Source organism: Scyliorhinus canicula, chromosome 8, assembly GCF_902713615.1.
Source record: "Scyliorhinus canicula chromosome 8, sScyCan1.1, whole genome shotgun sequence".
NCBI lineage: Eukaryota > Metazoa > Chordata > Chondrichthyes > Carcharhiniformes > Scyliorhinidae > Scyliorhinus > Scyliorhinus canicula.
Window position 1 is genome coordinate 113,764,101 of NC_052153.1, and position 19,442 is coordinate 113,783,542.

The 19,442-nt window shown below is 47.7% G+C and overlaps 1 protein-coding gene across 1 annotated transcript in view; it reads right to left on the bottom strand.

Moving 5' to 3' along the window:
* The window catches only part of LOC119970453 (colorectal mutant cancer protein-like), a 306,036-nt gene that overhangs the window by 70,560 nt on the left and 216,034 nt on the right, over window positions 1-19,442 (bottom strand). The window contains 1 exon segment of the mRNA XM_038805079.1: window positions 3,676-3,776. Within this exon segment, the coding sequence (XP_038661007.1) occupies window positions 3,676-3,776 (101 nt within the window).

Sequence of the window (19,442 nt, forward strand, 5' to 3'; positions counted from 1 at the left end):
ACACTGTTGTTTGAGATCCGACCCACTGTGGAGTTGGAGTCGAATTTTGCCACACAGTTGTGTATATAAGTATAGCAGGGGGCTAAGTACGCAGCCTTGCGGGGCTCCGGTATTGAGGACTATCATGGAGGAGGTGTCATTGTTTATCCTTTTTAAAAAAATATTTTTTATAAATTTAGAGTACCCAATTCATTTTTCCAATTAAGGTGCAATTTAACGTGGCCAATCCACCTACCCTGCACATCTTTGCACGGGGAGAATGTACAAACTCCACACGGACAGTGACCCAGAGCCGGGATCGAACCTGGGACCTCGGCGCCGTGAGGCTGCAGTGAACAGAAGAACATAAGAATTAGGAGCAGGAGTAGGCCATCTGGTCCCTCGAGCCTGCTCCGCCATTCAATGAGATCATGGCTGATCTTTTGTGAACTCAGCTCCAGTTTCCGGCCCGAACACCATAACCCTTAATTCCCTTTAGTCTTCAAAAAACTATCTATCTTTATCTTGAAATCATTTAATGAAGGAGCCTCAACTGCTTCACTGGGCAAGGAATTCCATAGATACACAACCCTTTGGGTGAAGAAGTTCCTCCTAAACTCAGTCCTAAATCTACTCCCCAGTATTTTGAGGCTATGCCCTCTAGTTCTGCTTTCGCCCACCAGTGGAAACAACATCTATCCTATCTATTCCCTTCATAATTTTAAATGTTTCTATAAGATCCCCCCCTCATCTTTCTGAATTCCAACGAGTACAGTCGCAGTCTACTCAACCTCTCCTCATAATCCAACCCCTTCAGCTCTGGGATTAACCTCGTGAATCTCCTCTGCACACCCTCCAGCGCCAGTACGTCCTTTCTCAGGTAAGGAGACCAAAACTGAACACAATACTCCAGGTGTGGCCTCACTAACACCTTATACAATTGCAGCATAACCTTCCTAGTCTTAAACTCCATCCCTCTGGCAATGAAGGACAAAATTCCATTTGTCGTCTTAATCACCTGTTGCACCTATAAACCAACTTCTTGCGACTCATGCACTAGCACACCCAGGTCTCTGCACAGCAGCATATTTTAATATTTTGCCATTTAAATAATGCTGCCCACTGCGCCACCATGCTGCCCTGTCGTTGTTTATCCTGACTGATTGTGGTCTGTGGGTCAGCAAGTCCAGGATCCTGTTGCAGAGGAAGGAGTCAAGTTCTAGGTTTTGGAGTTTGGATATGAGCTTGGCTGGGATTATGATGTTGAAGGCAGAGCTGTAGTCAATGAATAAGAGTCTGACATAGGAGTCCTTGTTGTCGAAATACTTTTAAGGCTGAGCGTTGGGCGAGTGAAATAGCATCTGCTGTGGACCGGTTCTGGCGGTATGCAAATTGTAGTGGATCAAGGCATTCTGGAAGTGAAGAAATTTCCCCTCATCTCAGTCCTAAAGGGCCTACTCCATATGCAGAGATTGTGACCCCTTGTTCTAGAACCCACCCAGCCAGAAGAAACATATTCCCTGCCTTTTGTCTGCCCAGCTGTGTCAAACTTTTACATGTTTCAATGAGATCTCCTCTCATTCTTCTTAATCCAATGAGTACAGGTCTAGTTGACCCAATCTTTCCTCATTTGACAATTCTGCCATCCCAATAATCAGTCTGGTGAACCTTCACTGCACTCCCTCTGTGTCAAGTATATCCATCTAAGGAAACAAAATTGCACACAACACTCCAGGTATGGTCTCACCAAGGCCCTATGTACCTGCAATTAAATATTCTTGCTCCTTTTAGCACAGTTGGCTGGATGGCTGGTTCTTGATGCAGAGCTAAGCCAACAGCACGAGTCCAATTGCCTTACCGACTGAAGTTATCCATGAAGGCTCTGCCTTCTCAGCCTCGACCCTGGCCCGAGGCATGGTGGCCCTCAAGTTAAATCACCACCAGTCAGCTTTCTCTCTCTCTCTCTCTCAACTGGGAGAGAATCCTATGGTCCTCTGGGACTTCGGTGACATCCATTTATTTATTTCAGTGTTATTTCATTTCAGTAATATTTTGGATGACCTCAATTCTACAAAGGATGGAATGTAGGAAACTGACCACGAGTGTGTTGAAATAGTCAATGTGGCAAAGGAATGAATGAGCGTTTTTCTAAATGCTTAAATGTAACCTCCTCCCTCCCACCCACCCCCCCCCCCCCTCCCCCCACCACCACCACCAAGCCTCCCTATCATTTACATGCTATCATTTTAGATAATGGAAACTTTCTTACGCCTTTTTAGAATCCAGCCCCAGCATAATAGCTAAAAATAGTTTCTGAATGATAGCGAAATAGAAACTATATTTATGTTTCCCTGTCCATCACATCTCTCATCTTTGCTCTCATTACCAGGTGCCTCAAACATTCTTTTCCTCCTACCGATCATATTTTCTCTTCTTCTACATGCACCACCCAAGTTTCCAACAGCCTATGCCTGCCTGCCATTTTCTCACTTTCCCTCCATGGTCAAGGAAGGAAAAAGTTTGTCCACCATAATTCCATCTGGATAGCATAAGGAGCCGAACTTGATCTAATTTACCAGTAAAGAAACAGTATTTTCATGGTGTGAAGCATGTACAACAGTTTATCATAGAATCGCTAGTGCAGAAGGAGACCATTCGACCCATCAAGTCTACACTGACCTTCCAAAAAGGTCCTATGTCCACTCCCACATCCACCCCAGCCTATCCTCATAACCTAACCTGCGCAATCCTGGACACCAAGAGGCAATTTAACATAGCCAATCTACCTAACCTGCACATCTTTGGACTGTGGGAGGAAACCAGGGCACTCGGAGCAAATCCACACTGACATGAAGAGAACATGCAAACTCCACAGACAGTGACCCAAGACCGGAATTGAAACCGGGTCCCTGGCGCTGTGAACCAAAAGTGCTAACCACTGTATCACTGTGCTGCCCTGGGACAGTGGATGCTGCACTCAATCATTTAAATATATGTCTTACACTCTGAACCTCCCTTGTCTTCTATTAGAGGCATAGTGCTTCCTAATCTCTCTTGCTGTCCAAGATCTGTAATTTACTTTGCATTTAACTGCTTTATTGTTTATTAGCTCAGGATTGAAAATGCAGTACAAAAAAAAGCCATCGGGTAAATGGTTTAGAGGTTGTGTGTGTGTGTATGTGGACAGGTGGGGGAGGGGGGGGGGGTGTAAGTAGTTAAGAATTGCAACACTGGGGTGGAAATACTGAGGTGGTGGGCTTGTTGCTTGATAACGATTACCAACAGGGATGGAACACCTAAGCAATGACCCAGGTTGGAGTTCATTTTTGCTGCCTGCTGGCAGGTGTTACCTCCAAATAGCAGGCAAGGGAATGTGTTGGAAATCTGGTAGGGGAGCAAGTTAAAACCTATGATCGGCAGAACTAGGAACAACAGACACTGTATTGCAGCCTAGTGTTAGGAAGCATGAAAGACATCCTGCGTTATCTGTATTAACATATAGGTTAAAGCACACGGTTGTGACTCAATATTACCATATAGTTTTGATATACAATACATGAATACGTGACATAAATATCATGCCAAGGGAAGCTCATATGCCCTGGAAGTGTGTACAGTACTGCATGCAAAACTTTTAATATATTCTATATGATAGAAAGATAGATAGAAATTGAACATGAATACTTTGTTACCCACCAACTGATCCAACACCTGCAGCCCTGAACTGACCCAGAATGAGTCCTTGTTCACTCTCAGCCAGGGCCAGCAGTAACTCATAGGCTTCTATGCACTGCTCACTGGAGATACAAACACACTCAGTATAAATGTGAGCAATTATATTTCACAATAAAAATTATACCATCATTATATTGTGTAATTGAATAGCAACCTGCAATTCTACCATTACATTACAGAGTGTATTCACAATGGCCACAATCTCATGGTAAATATGACAGAGACAATTTACAGGAAATTACAAAGAGCTGCATAAACTATAGAGCAGTGATGATGGGGGACATCACAGACCATAGAGGAGACCATGGCATAACACAGCAACCAGATAGCCTCATGGGAAGTGGAGCTGCTGATGGTGGAGGACAGGAACAAAGGCCTGAGGACTAAGGTCGAGGACTTGCAGAATGACTCAAACCTCAGGATCGTGGGGTTGCCAGAGGGGATGGAGGGCCCGAAGCTGACTGAATACTTTGCTGCAATGTTAGCAAAGTTGTTGGGAGGGGGGGGGGGGGGGGGGGGGGGGAGGAGAAAGGGGGGAGAGTAGGATTCCCCACACACCCTCCCTCCCTTAAGCCGCACAGGGATCACAGTGCTCCTGGTGAAACCACGGACAAACAAGCCACCACAAGCAGTGACAGTGTGCTTTTATAGCTATCGGATGAAGGAGGGGGTCCTGAAATAGGCCAAAGAAAATCGAGAGGTGCGGTGGGAAGGCAGCAGTATTTGTATATACCAAGACATTGGAGCACAGTTGGCGGAGAGGGGTACGGCCTTCAACAGGGTGAAGTCAGCACTGTATAAGAGTGGTGTACGTTTTGGTGTGGAGCATCTGGCAGGACTGAGAGTCACGCCATAATTCCAGGGCTCATTTGAGTCTGCAGAGGAAGTGGAGGCTTTTGTTAAAGCACAGGGACTTGGACTGAACTAAGGGGGTTTGAATGGGACTTTGATGGGGGTTGGGATGGAACTGTTTGGGGATGTTGTATCGTTTTTCTTCTTATATTGATATGTTTAATTGAAATTTATGATTCTGTATGGAAGTGGAAAGGGGGCTGGGGGGGGGGGGGGGGGGGGCGTGAGGGTGTTATGGATACGAATTAAGGAAGGAATCCGGGTAGTTTGTAGCCCAAAATGGAGGATGGGGATGTTAATGGGTTTGGGTTTTGGTTATTTGTTGGCAGAGGGAGGGGAGTGAGGTTGGTCATGTGGAATATGCGGGTTTGGGGGGGGGGGGGCAGTGAAGTCATCAAGAATTTTTTTCTCATTTGAGGGCTGATGTGGCCTTTTGCAGGACACCCATCTGAGGGTGAGAGACCAGTTAAGCTTTGGAAGGGATGAGTGAGTCATGTATTCCATTCGGGCTTTGATAGCAAGGCGGGGGGTTTGGTAGCATTCGATTTCAGATGGGGAAGGTGGTATCGGATCAGGGAGCTGGATATATGATAGTTATGGGACGTTGAAAGGCAAATTAGTGGTGCTGGGAAATGTTTACACTCCAAACTGGAACGACATGACATTTATGAAGAGGATGTTGGCCGCTATACCAGGCATGGAAGCGCATCAGTTGATCTTCGTGGAGGGGGGGATTTGAACTGTGTTTTGAATCCCAAATTGGACCGGTGTAAGCAAAGTCTTGTGCCCCTTTAGTGTTAGCGAAGGTATTCACAGTGTTTATGTCTGAGATGGGAGGAACAAATCCGTAGTTGTTTCTGTACCAGGGGGGCAGGGAATTTTCCTTCTTTTCTCTGGTGCATAAAGTCTATTCGCAGATTGACTTTTACTGAAGGGCAGGAGTGCCAGGAGTGAAGAATGCGGAATATTGCGTGATAGTGATTTCAGCTCATGCTCCAACCTGGGAGATACGATATTGGGGACTGGCCGACTGATCGGCTGACATGAAGTTTGGATATGGGGCTGCTGGCAGATTTGGAGTTTTGTGCTAGGATATCAAGGACGATCAATGAATATGTGGGGTTTATGAAGAATGGGGATATTTCACCCTCTTTTCTCTGGGAGGCATTGAAGGCGGGGGTGAGAGGGAGATAACGCCTATAAAGGGCAGATAGATAGAAAGGCAAGGGACGAACGCAAAAACATTGGTAGATGTGATCCTGTAGGTCAGGGGTGGGCAAACTTTTCCATGCAAGGGCCACATTCAGAAATTCACAATTTTAAAGGGCCGCATAGTATATTAAGTAAAATAATTACTTCACCCGGTTATGATTCTGGGCGCCTCATATAGAACATAGAACAGTACAGCACAGAACAGGCCCTTCGGCCCTCGATGTTGTGCCGAGCAATGATCACCCTACTCAAGTCAACGTATCCACCCTATACCAGTAAGTAACCCAACAGCCCCCATTTTTTTTTTAAATGACTTGGTGGGCCGCATAAAGACCTTTGGCGGGCCGTAGTTTGCCCACCCCTGCTGTAGGTCGATGGCAGGTACCCAAGGGATCCCATCCCAGAGCTCCTGGCAAGGAGGAAGAAGCTGCAGATGCAATTCGATTTGCTGTCCATAAATAAGGCGATGCGCCAATTGCGGCGCTCAAGGCGGGGGTAATGTACGAGTAGGGGGAGAAGGCCAATTGTCCCTTGGCTTGCCAGTTGAGGCGGCAGGTGGCCTCCCAAGAGATTGTTCAGATTCAAACTCAGGTGGAGGGTTGGTGTCTGCGGCAGATAAAGTTAATGGGGTATTTGAGGTGTTCAGTAAGAATCTTTATAGGTCGCCTGGAGAAGAGTCGGATATGGTGGAATGTTTGGAAGCTTTGGAGTGTTCTTAGGTGGAGGAGGAAGACCAGGAAGGGTTGGAAGAGCCTTTGGGTGCAGCAGAGATCCCGACAGCTATTGGGCGAATGCAAACTGGTAAGGCACTGGGTCATGATAGGTTCCCAGTTTGCAGGACGGTTTGTACCGTTACTAGTGGAGATGTTTGCGGACTTTAGTACAACAAGGTTCTCTTCCCAAGGCGCTGATGCAAGCACCCATGTTGTTTCTCTGAAAAAAGGATATGGGCCCGATGAAGCGTGGGTCTTAACACCCGATTTCCCTTTAGGGCCGCAGGGTGGCACAGTGGTTAGCACTGCCATCTCACAGCGGCAGAGACCCAGGTTCAATTCAGGCCTTCGGTGACTGTGTGGAGTTTGCACATTCTCCCAAAGTCTGCATGAGTTTCCTCCAGGTGTTCCAGTTCCCACCCCCCACAGTCCAGGTTAGGTGGATTGGCCACGTAAAAATTGCCCCTTAGTGTCCAAAAGGTGAGGTGGGTTATTGTGTTACGGGGCCAGAGTGGAGGCGTGAGCCGAGGTAGAGTGCTCTTTCAGAGAGTTGGTGAAGACTCGATGGGCCAAATAGCCTCCTTCGGCACTGTAAGAATTCTAATTATAGATGAAAAGATTTTGGCCAAGGTACGAGCATTAAGCCTGGAGCAGCGTCTCCCGCAAGTTATGGGGGAGGATCAGATGGGTTGAGTTAAGGCTCGGCGACTGTCATCTAATATGCGATGGTTGTTAAATGTGGTGTTATCCCTGGCGGAAGGGATGGAGGAGGCCATTGTTCCACTGGATGTTGAGAAGGCCTTCAACAAGGTAGAATGAGGGTATTTGTTTGCGGTACTGGACAAGTTTGAATAGGGCCTAAATTTGTGTCGTGAGTGCGGTTGTTATAAAAGGCTCCGAAATCCAGTGCCCACACGAAAAACTTGAGGTTGGGGTATTTTCAGTTGAACTTGGGTACGAGACAGGGGTACCATATGTCCTCCTTTTGTTTGTGTTGGCAACAGAACCTTTGGCCATTGCCCTGAGGGTTTCAGAGAGGTGGAGGGGAATAATGAGGTGGAGGGGTGGGGTATGGTATAACGGCAATGTTGAAGCGTTTGGCTCTTGTCCTTTTTTTTAATAGATTTAGAATATCCAATTAGTTTTTTTCCAATTAAGGGGCAATTTAGCATGGCCAATCCACCTACCCTGCACATCTTTGGGTTGTGGAGGGCGAAAGTGAGAAGCTTGGTAAGAAGGGTTAAGGCCAAATTGCAACGGTGGGATAGTCTCCCTTTGCCCTTGGGGGACAGAATTCAGTCGGTCAAGATGAATATTTTACCATAATTTCTGTTCCTATTCCAGTGTTTGTCAGCTTTTCTACCAAAGTCCTTTTTTTGAGGGAGTTGAGAAATTGATTTTATCCTTTATTTGTACAGGCAAAGTGGCGAGGATTCATAAGACACTCCTTCAGAGGGACTGGCAGTCAGGGGGCTTGTCAAACGTGATATACAATTACTGCCGGCAAATGTGGTGAAGGTACAGGGGTGGTGTGGGGATCCAAAGGCGACGTGGGTACGGATGGAGTCACAATCACGTATGGGGTTGGAGCTGCAGGCTCTAGTGTCGGCCTGGCTCCCATTCTCACCGGTGAAATATTCAACAAATCTGCGGGTCGTCTCCACGCTGAAGGTATGAGATAATTTTGGCAACATTTTTAACTGATCAGGGGTGAGCTGGCAAGATGGATACAGAACTGGCTAGGTCATAGAAGGCAGAGTAGCAGCAATGGAAGGGTGCTTTTCTGATCGGAGGGCTGTGACTAGTGGTGTTCCGCAGGGATCAGTGCTGGGACCTTTGCTGTTCGTAGTACATATAAATGATTTGGAGGAAAATGTAACTGGTCTGATTAGTACATTTGCAGACGACACAAAGGTTGGTGGAATTGTGGATAGCGATGAGGACTGTCAGAGGATACAGCAGGATTTTGATCATTTGGAGACTTGGGCGGAGTGATGGCAGATGGAGTTTAATACGGACAAATGTGAGGTGATGCATTTTGGAAGGTCTAATGCAGGTAGTGAATGGTAGAACCCTCAAGAGTATTGACAGTCAGAGAGATCTCGGTGTACAGGTCCACAGGTCACTAAAAGGGGCAACACAGATGGAGAAGGTAGTCAAAAAGGCATACGGCATGCTTGCCTTCATTGGCCGGGGCACTGAGTATAAGAATTGCCAAGTCATGTTGCAGCTGTATAGAACCTTAGTTAGGCCACACTTGGAGTATAGTGTTCAATTCTGGTCGCCACACTACCAGAAGGATGTGGAGGCTTTAGAAAGGGTGTAGAAGAGATTTACTGGATGTTGCCTGGTATGGAGGGCATTAGCTATGAGGAGCGATTGAAAAAACTCGGTTTGTTCTCACTGGAACCTCAGAGGTTGAGGGGCGACCTGATCGAGGTCTACAAAATTATGAGGGGCAAAGACAGAGTGGATAGTCAGAAGCTTTTTCCCAGGGTAGAGGTGTCAATTACTAGGGGCATAGGTTTAAGGTGCAAGGGGCAAGGTTTAGAGTTGTACGAGGCAGGTTTTTTTTTTTACACAGAGGGTAGTGGGTGCCTGGAACTCGCTGCCGGAGGAGGTGGTAGAAGCAGGGACGATAGTGACATTTAAGGGGCATCTTGACAAATACATGAATAAGATGGGAATAGAGGGATACGGACCTAGAAAGTGTAGAAGATTTTAGTTTAGACGGGCAGCATGGTCAGCACAGGCTTGGAGGGCCAAAGGGCCTGTTCCTGTGCTGTACTTTTCTTTGTCCTTTGAGCCGGTATCAAAGCTGGCTCCGAACTGTCGGAATCATATGTTTGAACCATAGAATTTACAGTGCTGAAGGAGGCCATTCAGCCCATCGAGTCTGCACTGGCCCTTGGAAAGAGCACCCCACCCAAGCCCACACCTCCACCCTATTCCCGCAACCTAGTAACCCCACCTAACCCTTTTGGACACCAAGGGCAATTTAGCATGGACAATTCACCTAACCCGCACATCTTTAGACTGTGGGAGGAACCCGGAGCACCTGGAGGAAACCCACGCACACACGGGGAGAACTTGCAGACTCCGCACAGACAGTGACCCAAGCCGGGAATCAAACCTGGGACCCTGGAGCTGTGAAGCAACTTTGGTAACCACTGTGCTACCGTGCTACTCACGTTTGAGCCTGCAAGGTTGGATTCTACGTTCGGGGGATGGAAAGAGAAAGGTTGGAAGGAATGGGGGATCTGTATTAGAGGGACGGTTTGCGAGTTTGGAAGAGTTTGAGTCATAGAGGTTTACAGCATGGAAACAGGCCCTTCGGCCCAACCTGTCCATGCCGCCGAGTTTTTACCACTAAGCTAGTCCCAATTGATGCATTTGGCCCATATCCCTCTATATCCATTTTACCCATATAACGGTCTATTGCTTTTTAAAAGACAAAATTGTACCTGCCTCTACTACCACCTCTGGTAGCTCATTCCAGTTGTCAAGAGAAATTTGGGTTCTCGCGGTCTGATGCATTCAGATACCTACAAGTTCGCTATTTTGCGAACTGGATCTTTCCGACATTCCCTGTGGCGCCGCCAGCCTCATTGGTGGGGAGGGTTCTTTCAATCACAGGATTGGAGGAAGGGAATACCCTCAGGTATTTATGGAAGGATTATGGCTGAAGACGAAGTATCGGTGGAGGGGTTTATGTTCTAAGCTCGTGAGGTTCTGGGTCTCCTTCTTTAGCATCATGTTGGCGATTCTGCAAAATGAAATAGAGTCCTGTCCCTTAGTGGCCATATTTGGGGTGTCAGACTTGCCAGAGCTCTATACGGGAGCAGGGGCCGATGTCCTGGCCTTCGCTTTGCTGATTGCTCAGAGGCAAGTGCTGATGGGATGGAAGCCAGCTGCTCCACCCAGTGCCTCAGTATGGCTAGGGGATCTTATGGAGTTTTCAATACCTCAAGAAGGTTTAAGTACAGTGTGAGGGGAGCAATTGAAGGGGGTTCTACCGATGATGGCAGCTGCTTATCCTCCCTAACTTTAAAGAGTTGGTCACTGTTAGTTGTTAGGGAGTGGGGTGGGATGGGGAGGTGGGGGGGGGGGGGGGGGGGGGGGGGATTCTGATCCTTTTGTTTTTCTTTCACTGGGAGGGTGGAGTTTTATGTTTTTATTATGTATAAATTGGAAAACATTTGAGTAAAAATATGTATTTTTTAAAAGTGCGAAAGGAGAGCGAGGAAATGTTTTAAAGCATGTTCATGAGAAATTTTATGACCAGTGTGCTTATGCCCTGCGAGGAAGGAGGTATTGCTGGATCGGCTTCTGAGGAACAGATAGGGCAACTGGATGAAGCATCTGTGAGGGAACAGTGATCATAGATCATAATGTACAGGTTTGCTATGGAAAAGAGCAAAGAGGAAGATTAATTTAACTGCGGAAAGAATGGATTTGTCCCAGGTAACCAACATCAAAGATGGCAGGTAGAGCCATAATAGTTCAAGGGACTGCCTTTAAAGAGACGATTGTTCAGGTACATTTGAAGTAAATTCTCACGAGGGGGAAAGGTGAGGAAAGCAAAGCCAGAGCCCCTTGATGAGGTGATGAAGAGTAAGATGAAGTAGCAAAATGGGACACATGAAAGCTTAAACTACAAGTGATAACCAGGTTAAATATAGAAAGTTCACAAGTTCATGAGGGAAGTACAAAATGAAGTACAAAAGCAAAGATGGCACTGGCTACTAATGTAAAATGGAATCCAAAAGTCTTCTGTAGACATTTAAAGAGAAATGGGGCAGAAGATGAAAGGCGTGACTAATGAGGTGTGAGAAAGGGGATCTGTACATGGAGGCAGGGGGCATGATTGAGGTATTTAATGGGTGCTTTGCTTCTATCTTTACCAAGAAAGATGCTGCTAATGTAACATTGAAAGAGGAAGTTGTCAAGATGATGGATAGACTAAAATTGATAGAGGAGTTATAAGCTGGTTGTGAGTTGATAAGCTACCATAACTGAATTTGAGGGAAGTAAGGGTAGAATTTGCAGAGGTGTTGGCCATAAAATTCAGAGGTGGTGCCAGAGTGCTGGAGAACTACCAATGTTACTCCCTTGTTCAAAAAAGGTTGCAAGGATAAACCTATCTATCCCACAACTCCATGTTTGAATCTTTCCATTTAGGTTTCCTGCCCTGTTAACAGCACTGAAACTGTCTTAAAGTCAAAAGTAGTTCTGTAACTACCACTGTGGTGGATTTTTTGTTAATGATTGGTTGGTTATGTTGATAAAGATAAACAATGCCCATCACCTGTGTAAGGGCTAAGAGAGAGCACAGAGTCATCTAGGACACTGAGCGGGTAGTTTGGAGGCAGAGATCTGTAATGATGTGAATAAACCTACTAACAAGGAAAATATCTGGGTCTTGTTTCACACTTGACCATCTGGATTGGGTCCATTTAATATTTCCCTCCTTGTCCTCCTCAACCTTTCCAAGCCTTTAAAAGCCACATCATCTTCCTCCAATACAACGCCTCTCCTGTCCAACTTAGCAGAATCGACCTCACTTGGTTACACTCTTGTCTATCAAACTGTAGTCAGAACATCCAACAGTAGGGTCTCTTCCTGCTCCCACACGCTTAACTTTGGAGATTCCAAGGATATACCCTTACCCTCATCCAGTTCCTGCTGCCCACTGTTAGCATTACCCAAGCACATAGGCCAGCTTCCATACATATGCTCACAGCACCACCGCACAACCTCTCAACTCTTCCAGTGCACGTGATGTCAACCATGCTTATGAGTTACAATTTCCACCAGTGAAACCATCATGAAGACTGTAGTCATCAATTTTGGATCCCCATAAAGTGGCTCCTGAGCCGAACCTCGAAACTTAAACCGTCGCCTTAACTAAGCATGTCTACATCCATTTCTACAACATCACCTGCCTCAGTTCACTCTGATCTATAATTCTGTCCCCTCCAGACTCATGATTCCAAAGCGTTGTTGGCCTGCCTTTCATCCTCTGAGTTAGTGGGACCGGTTTTGGCAAGGGTTTTTAATGAGGCAAGGGACAGAGGGACCCTGCTGCCGACGATGTCGCAGGCCACCATATCACTGATATTGAAGCGGGGTAAGGACCCGGAAGCGTGCGAGTCATACAGGCCAATCTCCCTGATCAATGTACATGCCAAGCTCCTGCCGATTAGAATTGAGGACTGCGTACCAGAGGTGATTGGGGATGACCAAACTGGGTTTGTGAAAGGCAGGCAGCTGTTGGCCAACTTGAGAAGATTACTCAATGTGATAATGATGCCCTCGACGGGCAAGGAGGTAGAGGTAGTGGTGACAATGGATGCCGAGAAGGCCTTTGAACGGGTGGAGTGGGGCTATCTATGGGAGTTGCTTGGACGGTTTGGGTTCGGGGAGGGACTGGTGAATTGGATCAGGCTATTGTACCAGGCCCCAAAGGCCAGCGTCAGGACAGACAGAGAAGTGTCAAAGTATTTTAGACTATACCGCGGGACCAGACAGGGCTGTCCACTCTCCCCGCTGCTGTTTGCGCTGGCCATAGAGCCGTTGGCGATTGCGCTGAGAGCCGCAAAGGGATGGAAGGGGATGGTTAGGGGCGGGGTGGAACATAGGGTCTCTCTCTATGCGGACGACCTGCTCCTGTATGTGTCGGACCCATTGGCCGGGATGGAAAGTATACTGAAAAACATTGAGGAATTTCGGCCAGTTCTCAGGGTACAAATTAAATATGGTCAAGAGTGAAATGTTTGTGGTGCAGGCAAGGGGCCAGGAGAACAGATTGTGAGGGCTACCATTTAGGCTGGTTGAGGAAAATATCCGGTACTTGGGGATCCAGGTGGCGCGAGACTGGGGCAGGCTGCAAAAGTTAAATTTGGCCAGGGTGGTGGAACAAATGAAGGGGGAGTTTCTGAGATGGGATGCACTCCCGCTGTCGTTGGCAGGGAGGGTGCAGACTGTAAAGATGACAATCCTCCCTAGATTCCTGTTCATTTTTCAGTGCCTCCCAATCTTTATCCCACAGTCCTTCTTCAAAAGGGTTAACAAGATGATCATGAGCTTTGTCTGGGCAGGAAAATCCCCGCGGGTGAAGAAGGCGATGCTTGAGAGGAGCTGCAGCGAGGGAGGGCTGGCATTGCCGAGTCTGATTAACTATTACTGGGCGGCTAATATCGCTATGATAAGGAAGTGGACGGTGGGTACGGGGTCTATCTGGGAGCAGATGGAGGCGGCTTCGTGCAGGGGCACCAGCTTGGCAGCCCTGGTCACGGCTCCTCTACCGCTGCCGCCAGCCAGGTACTCCACCAGTCCGGTAGTGGCGGCGACCCTGCGGATATGGGGCCAGTGGAGGAGGCATGTAGGAGAGGTGGGGGCGTCTGTCTGGGCGCCAATCTGCGACAACCATCGGTTTTCCCCCGGGAGTATGGATGGGGGGTTTCGAGCATGGCGGTGAGCGGGGGTGGGTGATATGTTCCTGGAGTGGAGCTTTGCGAGTTTGAGGAGCTTGGAGGAGAAATTTGGTCTGGTAAGGGGAAATGATTTCAGGTACCTGCAGTTGCGGGACTTTGTCCGTAGACAGGTCCCATTCTTCCCACGCCTCCCGCCAATGGGGATCCAAGGCAGAATAGTCTCTAGAGGGGAAGGAGGAGAGGGTAGAGTCTCTGATATTTATAAGGTGCTCATGAAGGGTGAAGGGTCCCAGACGGAGGAACTGAAACTCAAATGGGAGGAGGAGCTAGGCGGGGAAATGGAGGACGGGCTGTGGGCAGAGGCCCTGGGTAGGGTAAATTCGACCGCAACATGTGCCAGGCTCGTCCTGATTCAGTTTAAGGTCGTTCACCGGGCCCACATGACGGTGGCTCGGATGAGCAAATTCTTTGGGGTAGAGGACAAATGCGCTGGGTGCACAGGACCAGCGAACCACGTGCACATGTTATGGGCATGTCCAATGCTTAGGGGGTACTGGGAGGGATTTGCGGGCGTCATGTCCCGGGCGCTAAAAACAAGGGTGGCGATGGGTCCAGGGGTGGCAATTTTTGGGGTTTTGGAGGACCTGTGAGTCCAGGGTGAGAAAGAGGCCGATGTTTTGGCCTTTGCTTCCCTGATAGCCCGGCAACGAATATTATTGGCATGGAGGGACTCAAAACCCCCGAAGACTGAGTTGTGGCTTTCGGACATGTTGAGTTTTCTGGGTATGGAAAAAATTAAGTTTGCCTTGAGGGGATCTGTACAGGGGTTCGCCCGAAGGTAGCAACCATTCATTGACTTCTTTGCGGGAGGTTAGAGTAGAGTAGGAAGGATAAATTGGTGGGTAGTGCCGATGGGAGAGGAGCGGGCTTGTGCAGTATGGTACAATTGAAGTATTGATTGTACGTGGATGTTTGCACATTTTTGCCTTTTTTGCTTTCTTTTTGTTGATGTCTGTAACTGTTTACAATGCCGAAAAACTACCTCAATAAAATTGTTTGTTTAAAAAAAAAGAGGCCGTTTGGCCTGTTATGTCTGTGCTGCCTCTCTGTGAAAACAAGTCAGCGAGTCAGTCCCACTCCGTAAATCAGTGGTTTTCAACCACTGTGCAAGTGTGGCATATCTTCCACTCAGCCCAGCCTCTGACTTACATGCCCATATATGGAGCTCAGAAAGTCCATGTTTTGGCAGCTCCAAATTTTTAACCAAACTTGTTTCTAATTTACGGAAAGTAAAATATGAGCAGTGAACTACTTGAAAGTGAAGCAGGAAAGTAAATCAGAAACAAGTTTGGTAAAATTTTCCAGCACAGGACTGATTTAGGAAATGGCTCAACGCTCCAGAAAAGAGAACAAAAATATATTAATGGGAATCCTGGGCAGAATTGAAAGGACAAAATTCCAAGAAAGCGCACGAAGTAATAACCCATTTGGGGTTCCACAGCACCATCTTCTTAGTATGGAGATGTGCCAATGTTCGTACTAGAAGCACTGCGGGTATCAAAACGAGAAACTTGCAATAGTTTTCTTCCTCAGGCCAGCAATGGTGAAAGGGATAGGTGTTCCTAAAGTGACGTTAAATGGCAGGAACTGAACACACAAATTCCAAATGACTGTGTGGAGTTTATACTTTCTCCCCGTGTCTGCGTGGGTCCCCTCCAGGTGTTCCGGTTTCCTCCCACAGTCCAAAGATGTGCAGGTTAGGCGTGTTAGCCATGCTAAATTGTCCTGAAGTGTCCAAAAGGTAAGTGGGGTTACAGGGATAGGGTGGGGGATTGTGCCTAGGTAGATTGCCCTTTCGGAGGCTCGGTGTAGACCTGATGGGCCAAATGGCCTCCTCCTGCAATGTAGGGATTCTAGAAGACAAAGAGTTGCTAAACACACCCAGGGATTACCAAATTTATTAGTGGGATCTGGTGGAGGGAAATGGCCCAGACCACTGACTGCAGTTAGTCAGATAAGTCGAAGCTGCCCAAACATGGGCTTCCTGAGTTACATATACGCTATTCCACTTTTCAGTGCAATGAGAAACAACAATGGCTTTTTTTTTTGATTAGTTACATTATTTCTTGCCCATTGGTGTTTTACAATTTCTAAGATGTAACAATGAATTCCTCATAGGAATGTTTGGTATATGATATATGGCTAAACCAGAGCTACTGGAAGTAAAACAAATGTAGTTTGGTGTTTAGGTTGGTGATTTTCCCCTCTATGCAGGGGCGGCACTGTAGCACACTGCTTAGCATTGCTGCCTCACAGTGCCAGGAACCCGGTTTAGAGTCCGACTTCGGGTGACTGTGCGGAGTTTGCACTTTCTCCCCGTGTCTGCGTAGGTTCCTCCAGGTGCTCCGGTTTCCTCCCACAGTCCAAAGTCCAAAGATGTGCAGGTTAGGCGTATTAGCCATGCTAAATTGCCCCAAAGTGCCCAAAAGGCAAGTAGGGTTACAGGGATAGGGTGGGGGTTGTGCCTAGGTTGGGTGCCCTTTCAGGGGCTCGGTGCAGACCCGATGGGCCGAATGGCCTCCTCCTGCACTGTAGGGATTCTAGAAGACAATGAGTTTCTAAACACACCCAGGGATTGGACTTCCGGTGACGGCGGGCGGGAGGCAGCTGCGCGTTGGAGGGCTCCCGTTCGGGAACGGCATTGTCGGGGATTGACGCCCGGTCCTAGGGGCAGCGAAGGCGGTAAAGGTCAGGAGAAGGCACAGGGAAGGGATATGTTGAGGGCCAGTAAAAAAACGGCCGTGAAAACAGCTGAAATCCGTCGGGGAGTAGAAAGGTCACCGCGGGGTCGGTCAAGAAAATGGAGGCTGGAGCACCAGGGGAGGCCGCATTGCTTACGGCTGAAGAAATAACTACGGTGATGGCTGCGGAATTCGAAAGGTAGTTTACAAAATACATGGAGACAGTGAGGAAGGAGATGAGGGCGGTTTTGAGTGTGCTGGTGGAGGAGGCAATTTCCCCAGTGACAGCGATGGCGAGCGCAGTGGCGGAGGTGCGGAAGCAAGGGGAGGCGCTGAAGGAAGTGGAGGAGACATTATTGCAGCACGGTGATCAACTTAACCTCGATGGGGAAGGAGATGCGGAAGGTGATGGAGATTAACAAGGAACTGCGAGGAAAAATGGAAGACCTGGAAAACAGATCCAGGCGACAGAATTTGAGGATTGTGGGACTGCCCGAAGGAGTTGAAGGGCCGAGGCTGACTGAGTATTTTGCTGCGATGCTGGTGAAACTATTGAGGCCTGTACCAAAGGCCAGTGAGCCACCAAGGGTAGTGACTCTGTGCTTCCGTAGGTACAGTGTGAAGAAGAAGGTCCTTTGCTGGGCCAAGCAGAAGCGGATGGTGCAGTGGGCTGGAGCTGGTATCCGTGTATACCAGGACTTTACGGTGGAGCTGGCGAGGAGGCGGGCTGCTTTTAATCGGGTGAAGAGGGCACTCTACATTAGCAAGGTGCAGTGCGGCATTGTATATCCAGCGAAGCTGAGGGTGACTTACAAGCTCAAGGCGGAAACAGCGGAGGAGTTTGCGAAGGCAGAAGGACTGTGGCAGAACTGAGATATTGAGAAATGGCCATGTGCCGATGTAACCTCATGACTGTATTTTCTACCTTTTTTTGTTTCACTGCGTGCGGGTGTATGTGCTAAAGGAGTCAATGTTGTATATATTTGGACAAGGGAAGTGATGGGACTTTCACTCGAAGTGAGGGTTCTTTGGGGTGTAGGTGGATATGCGGGGTTTGTGTGCTGAAAGGGGATTTCTGGGCTTTCCTAGGGCCGGTAAGGGGGAAAGGGACCCGGGCGGGGGCCTCCACACTGGCCGGTCTATGCCGGCCAGTGAACGGGAGTGAGGTGGGGGGAGGGGCTGCGGCCATCGGAGCCTGGCAGAACAGGGTCCGAGTGTTCTAGCCGGGGTGGAAAGCTGGGGGGAAGGAACCGAGATTGGGGAGGGGAGGAGTTTCACAAGAGGCAGTGGACGGGAGGAGTTGGGGAGGAGGATGGGGGGTTTACAACTCTTGGGTATCATGTATGGTACTCTTTCAGAGGTTGGATGGCGGTGTGTGTGTGGTGGTGGTTGGGGGGGGGGGGGGGGGGGGGGGGGGGGGGGGGGAGACTCTATGGTGACCATGGGCGGTCCTGGACTCCTTTTTTCTTTTTCTCCATTGATTTTTGTTTCCACCGTAGGAGGGTTTGTTTTATTGGATGCATATATTGACAGGTGGGCCGTTGTTTGGGGTGGTGGGAGGATGGGATCGTTGTTATTGTTAAGGGGATTGATTTTGTATTTGTTACCGTTTGCTGTTTGTGAGTGGGGTGTAAATTTTGAAGGACAATGTGAAAATGGAGAATAAAAACATTTATTAAAAAAAACACACCCAGGGATTACCCACCTTTGTCTGTTACATTCCTGGACAATTGGAGCATTCTCCTTTTGGCAAGATTTCTCAATGACCTTTCCAATCTGTTAGTTCCCATTAAGTGTTCTGTCCCCCATATCCCACTTTTCTCTGGTTCAATAATTCGCTTAGCACTTTTAATATCTAATAGCATCCAGTTCTGAAGAAAGATTAGTACCCTGAAACATTTACTCTGCTGTTTCTTCTTTCACAGATGATGCTCATCCTGCTAGATATCTGCAGCATTGACTAATCTTTTTATCAGAGTTACATTGGATTAAGTATATTTTTCCTCAAATTATTTGTCAAGAATATGAAGGGTCTTAGACTGGGGTTGAAATTTCAGATTAGAAAGTTTTGTATCAGTGCATGAAGAATAGTTTCAATTCCTGAGTTCCTAATTTGTCCTCGAATATTCCTCTGATGGAAGCTTAGGCCACTTAACAATAAAGTCTTCCGGTGGGAAAGATTCTGGAACAGGCCGCAGGACTAGAGTGCTTCAAAACATGTCCAAATAACACTAGGGCTCTGTCCAATTCAAAGAATTTCCAATCTCTGACCCCAGATCAGCTAATTCCAAATTGTGGGTATTTCCAAACGCCAGAGGGTTTCTCCTCATCCCTGGTGGGATGGCCCACTGTTCAATACCCAACCTCGAAAGCGGGGAGACATGTCAAATCTGGTCTTGCCCAGGCGAAGTGACATCATGCAAATCTGGGTTATAAAATCTTCCCCGGATTAAGAGACTCTGCTCACAGAGGTGGACCGAGATGTCACATTACCATTATTGGTAAGATGCATTTTGGTAGATCAAATCAGGGCAGGGTCTACTCAGTTAATGGCAGAGAGTTGGGGAGAGTTACAGAACAAAGTGATCGAGGGGTACAGGTTCATAGCTCCTTGAAGGTGGAGTCGCAGGTGGACAGGTTGGTGAAGAAGACATTCAGCATGCTAGGTTTTATTGGTCAGAATATTGAATACAGGAGTTGTGACGTCTTGTTGAAGTTGTAAGACTACACATGAATACTGTGTTCAGTACTGGTCACCCTATTATAGAAAGGAT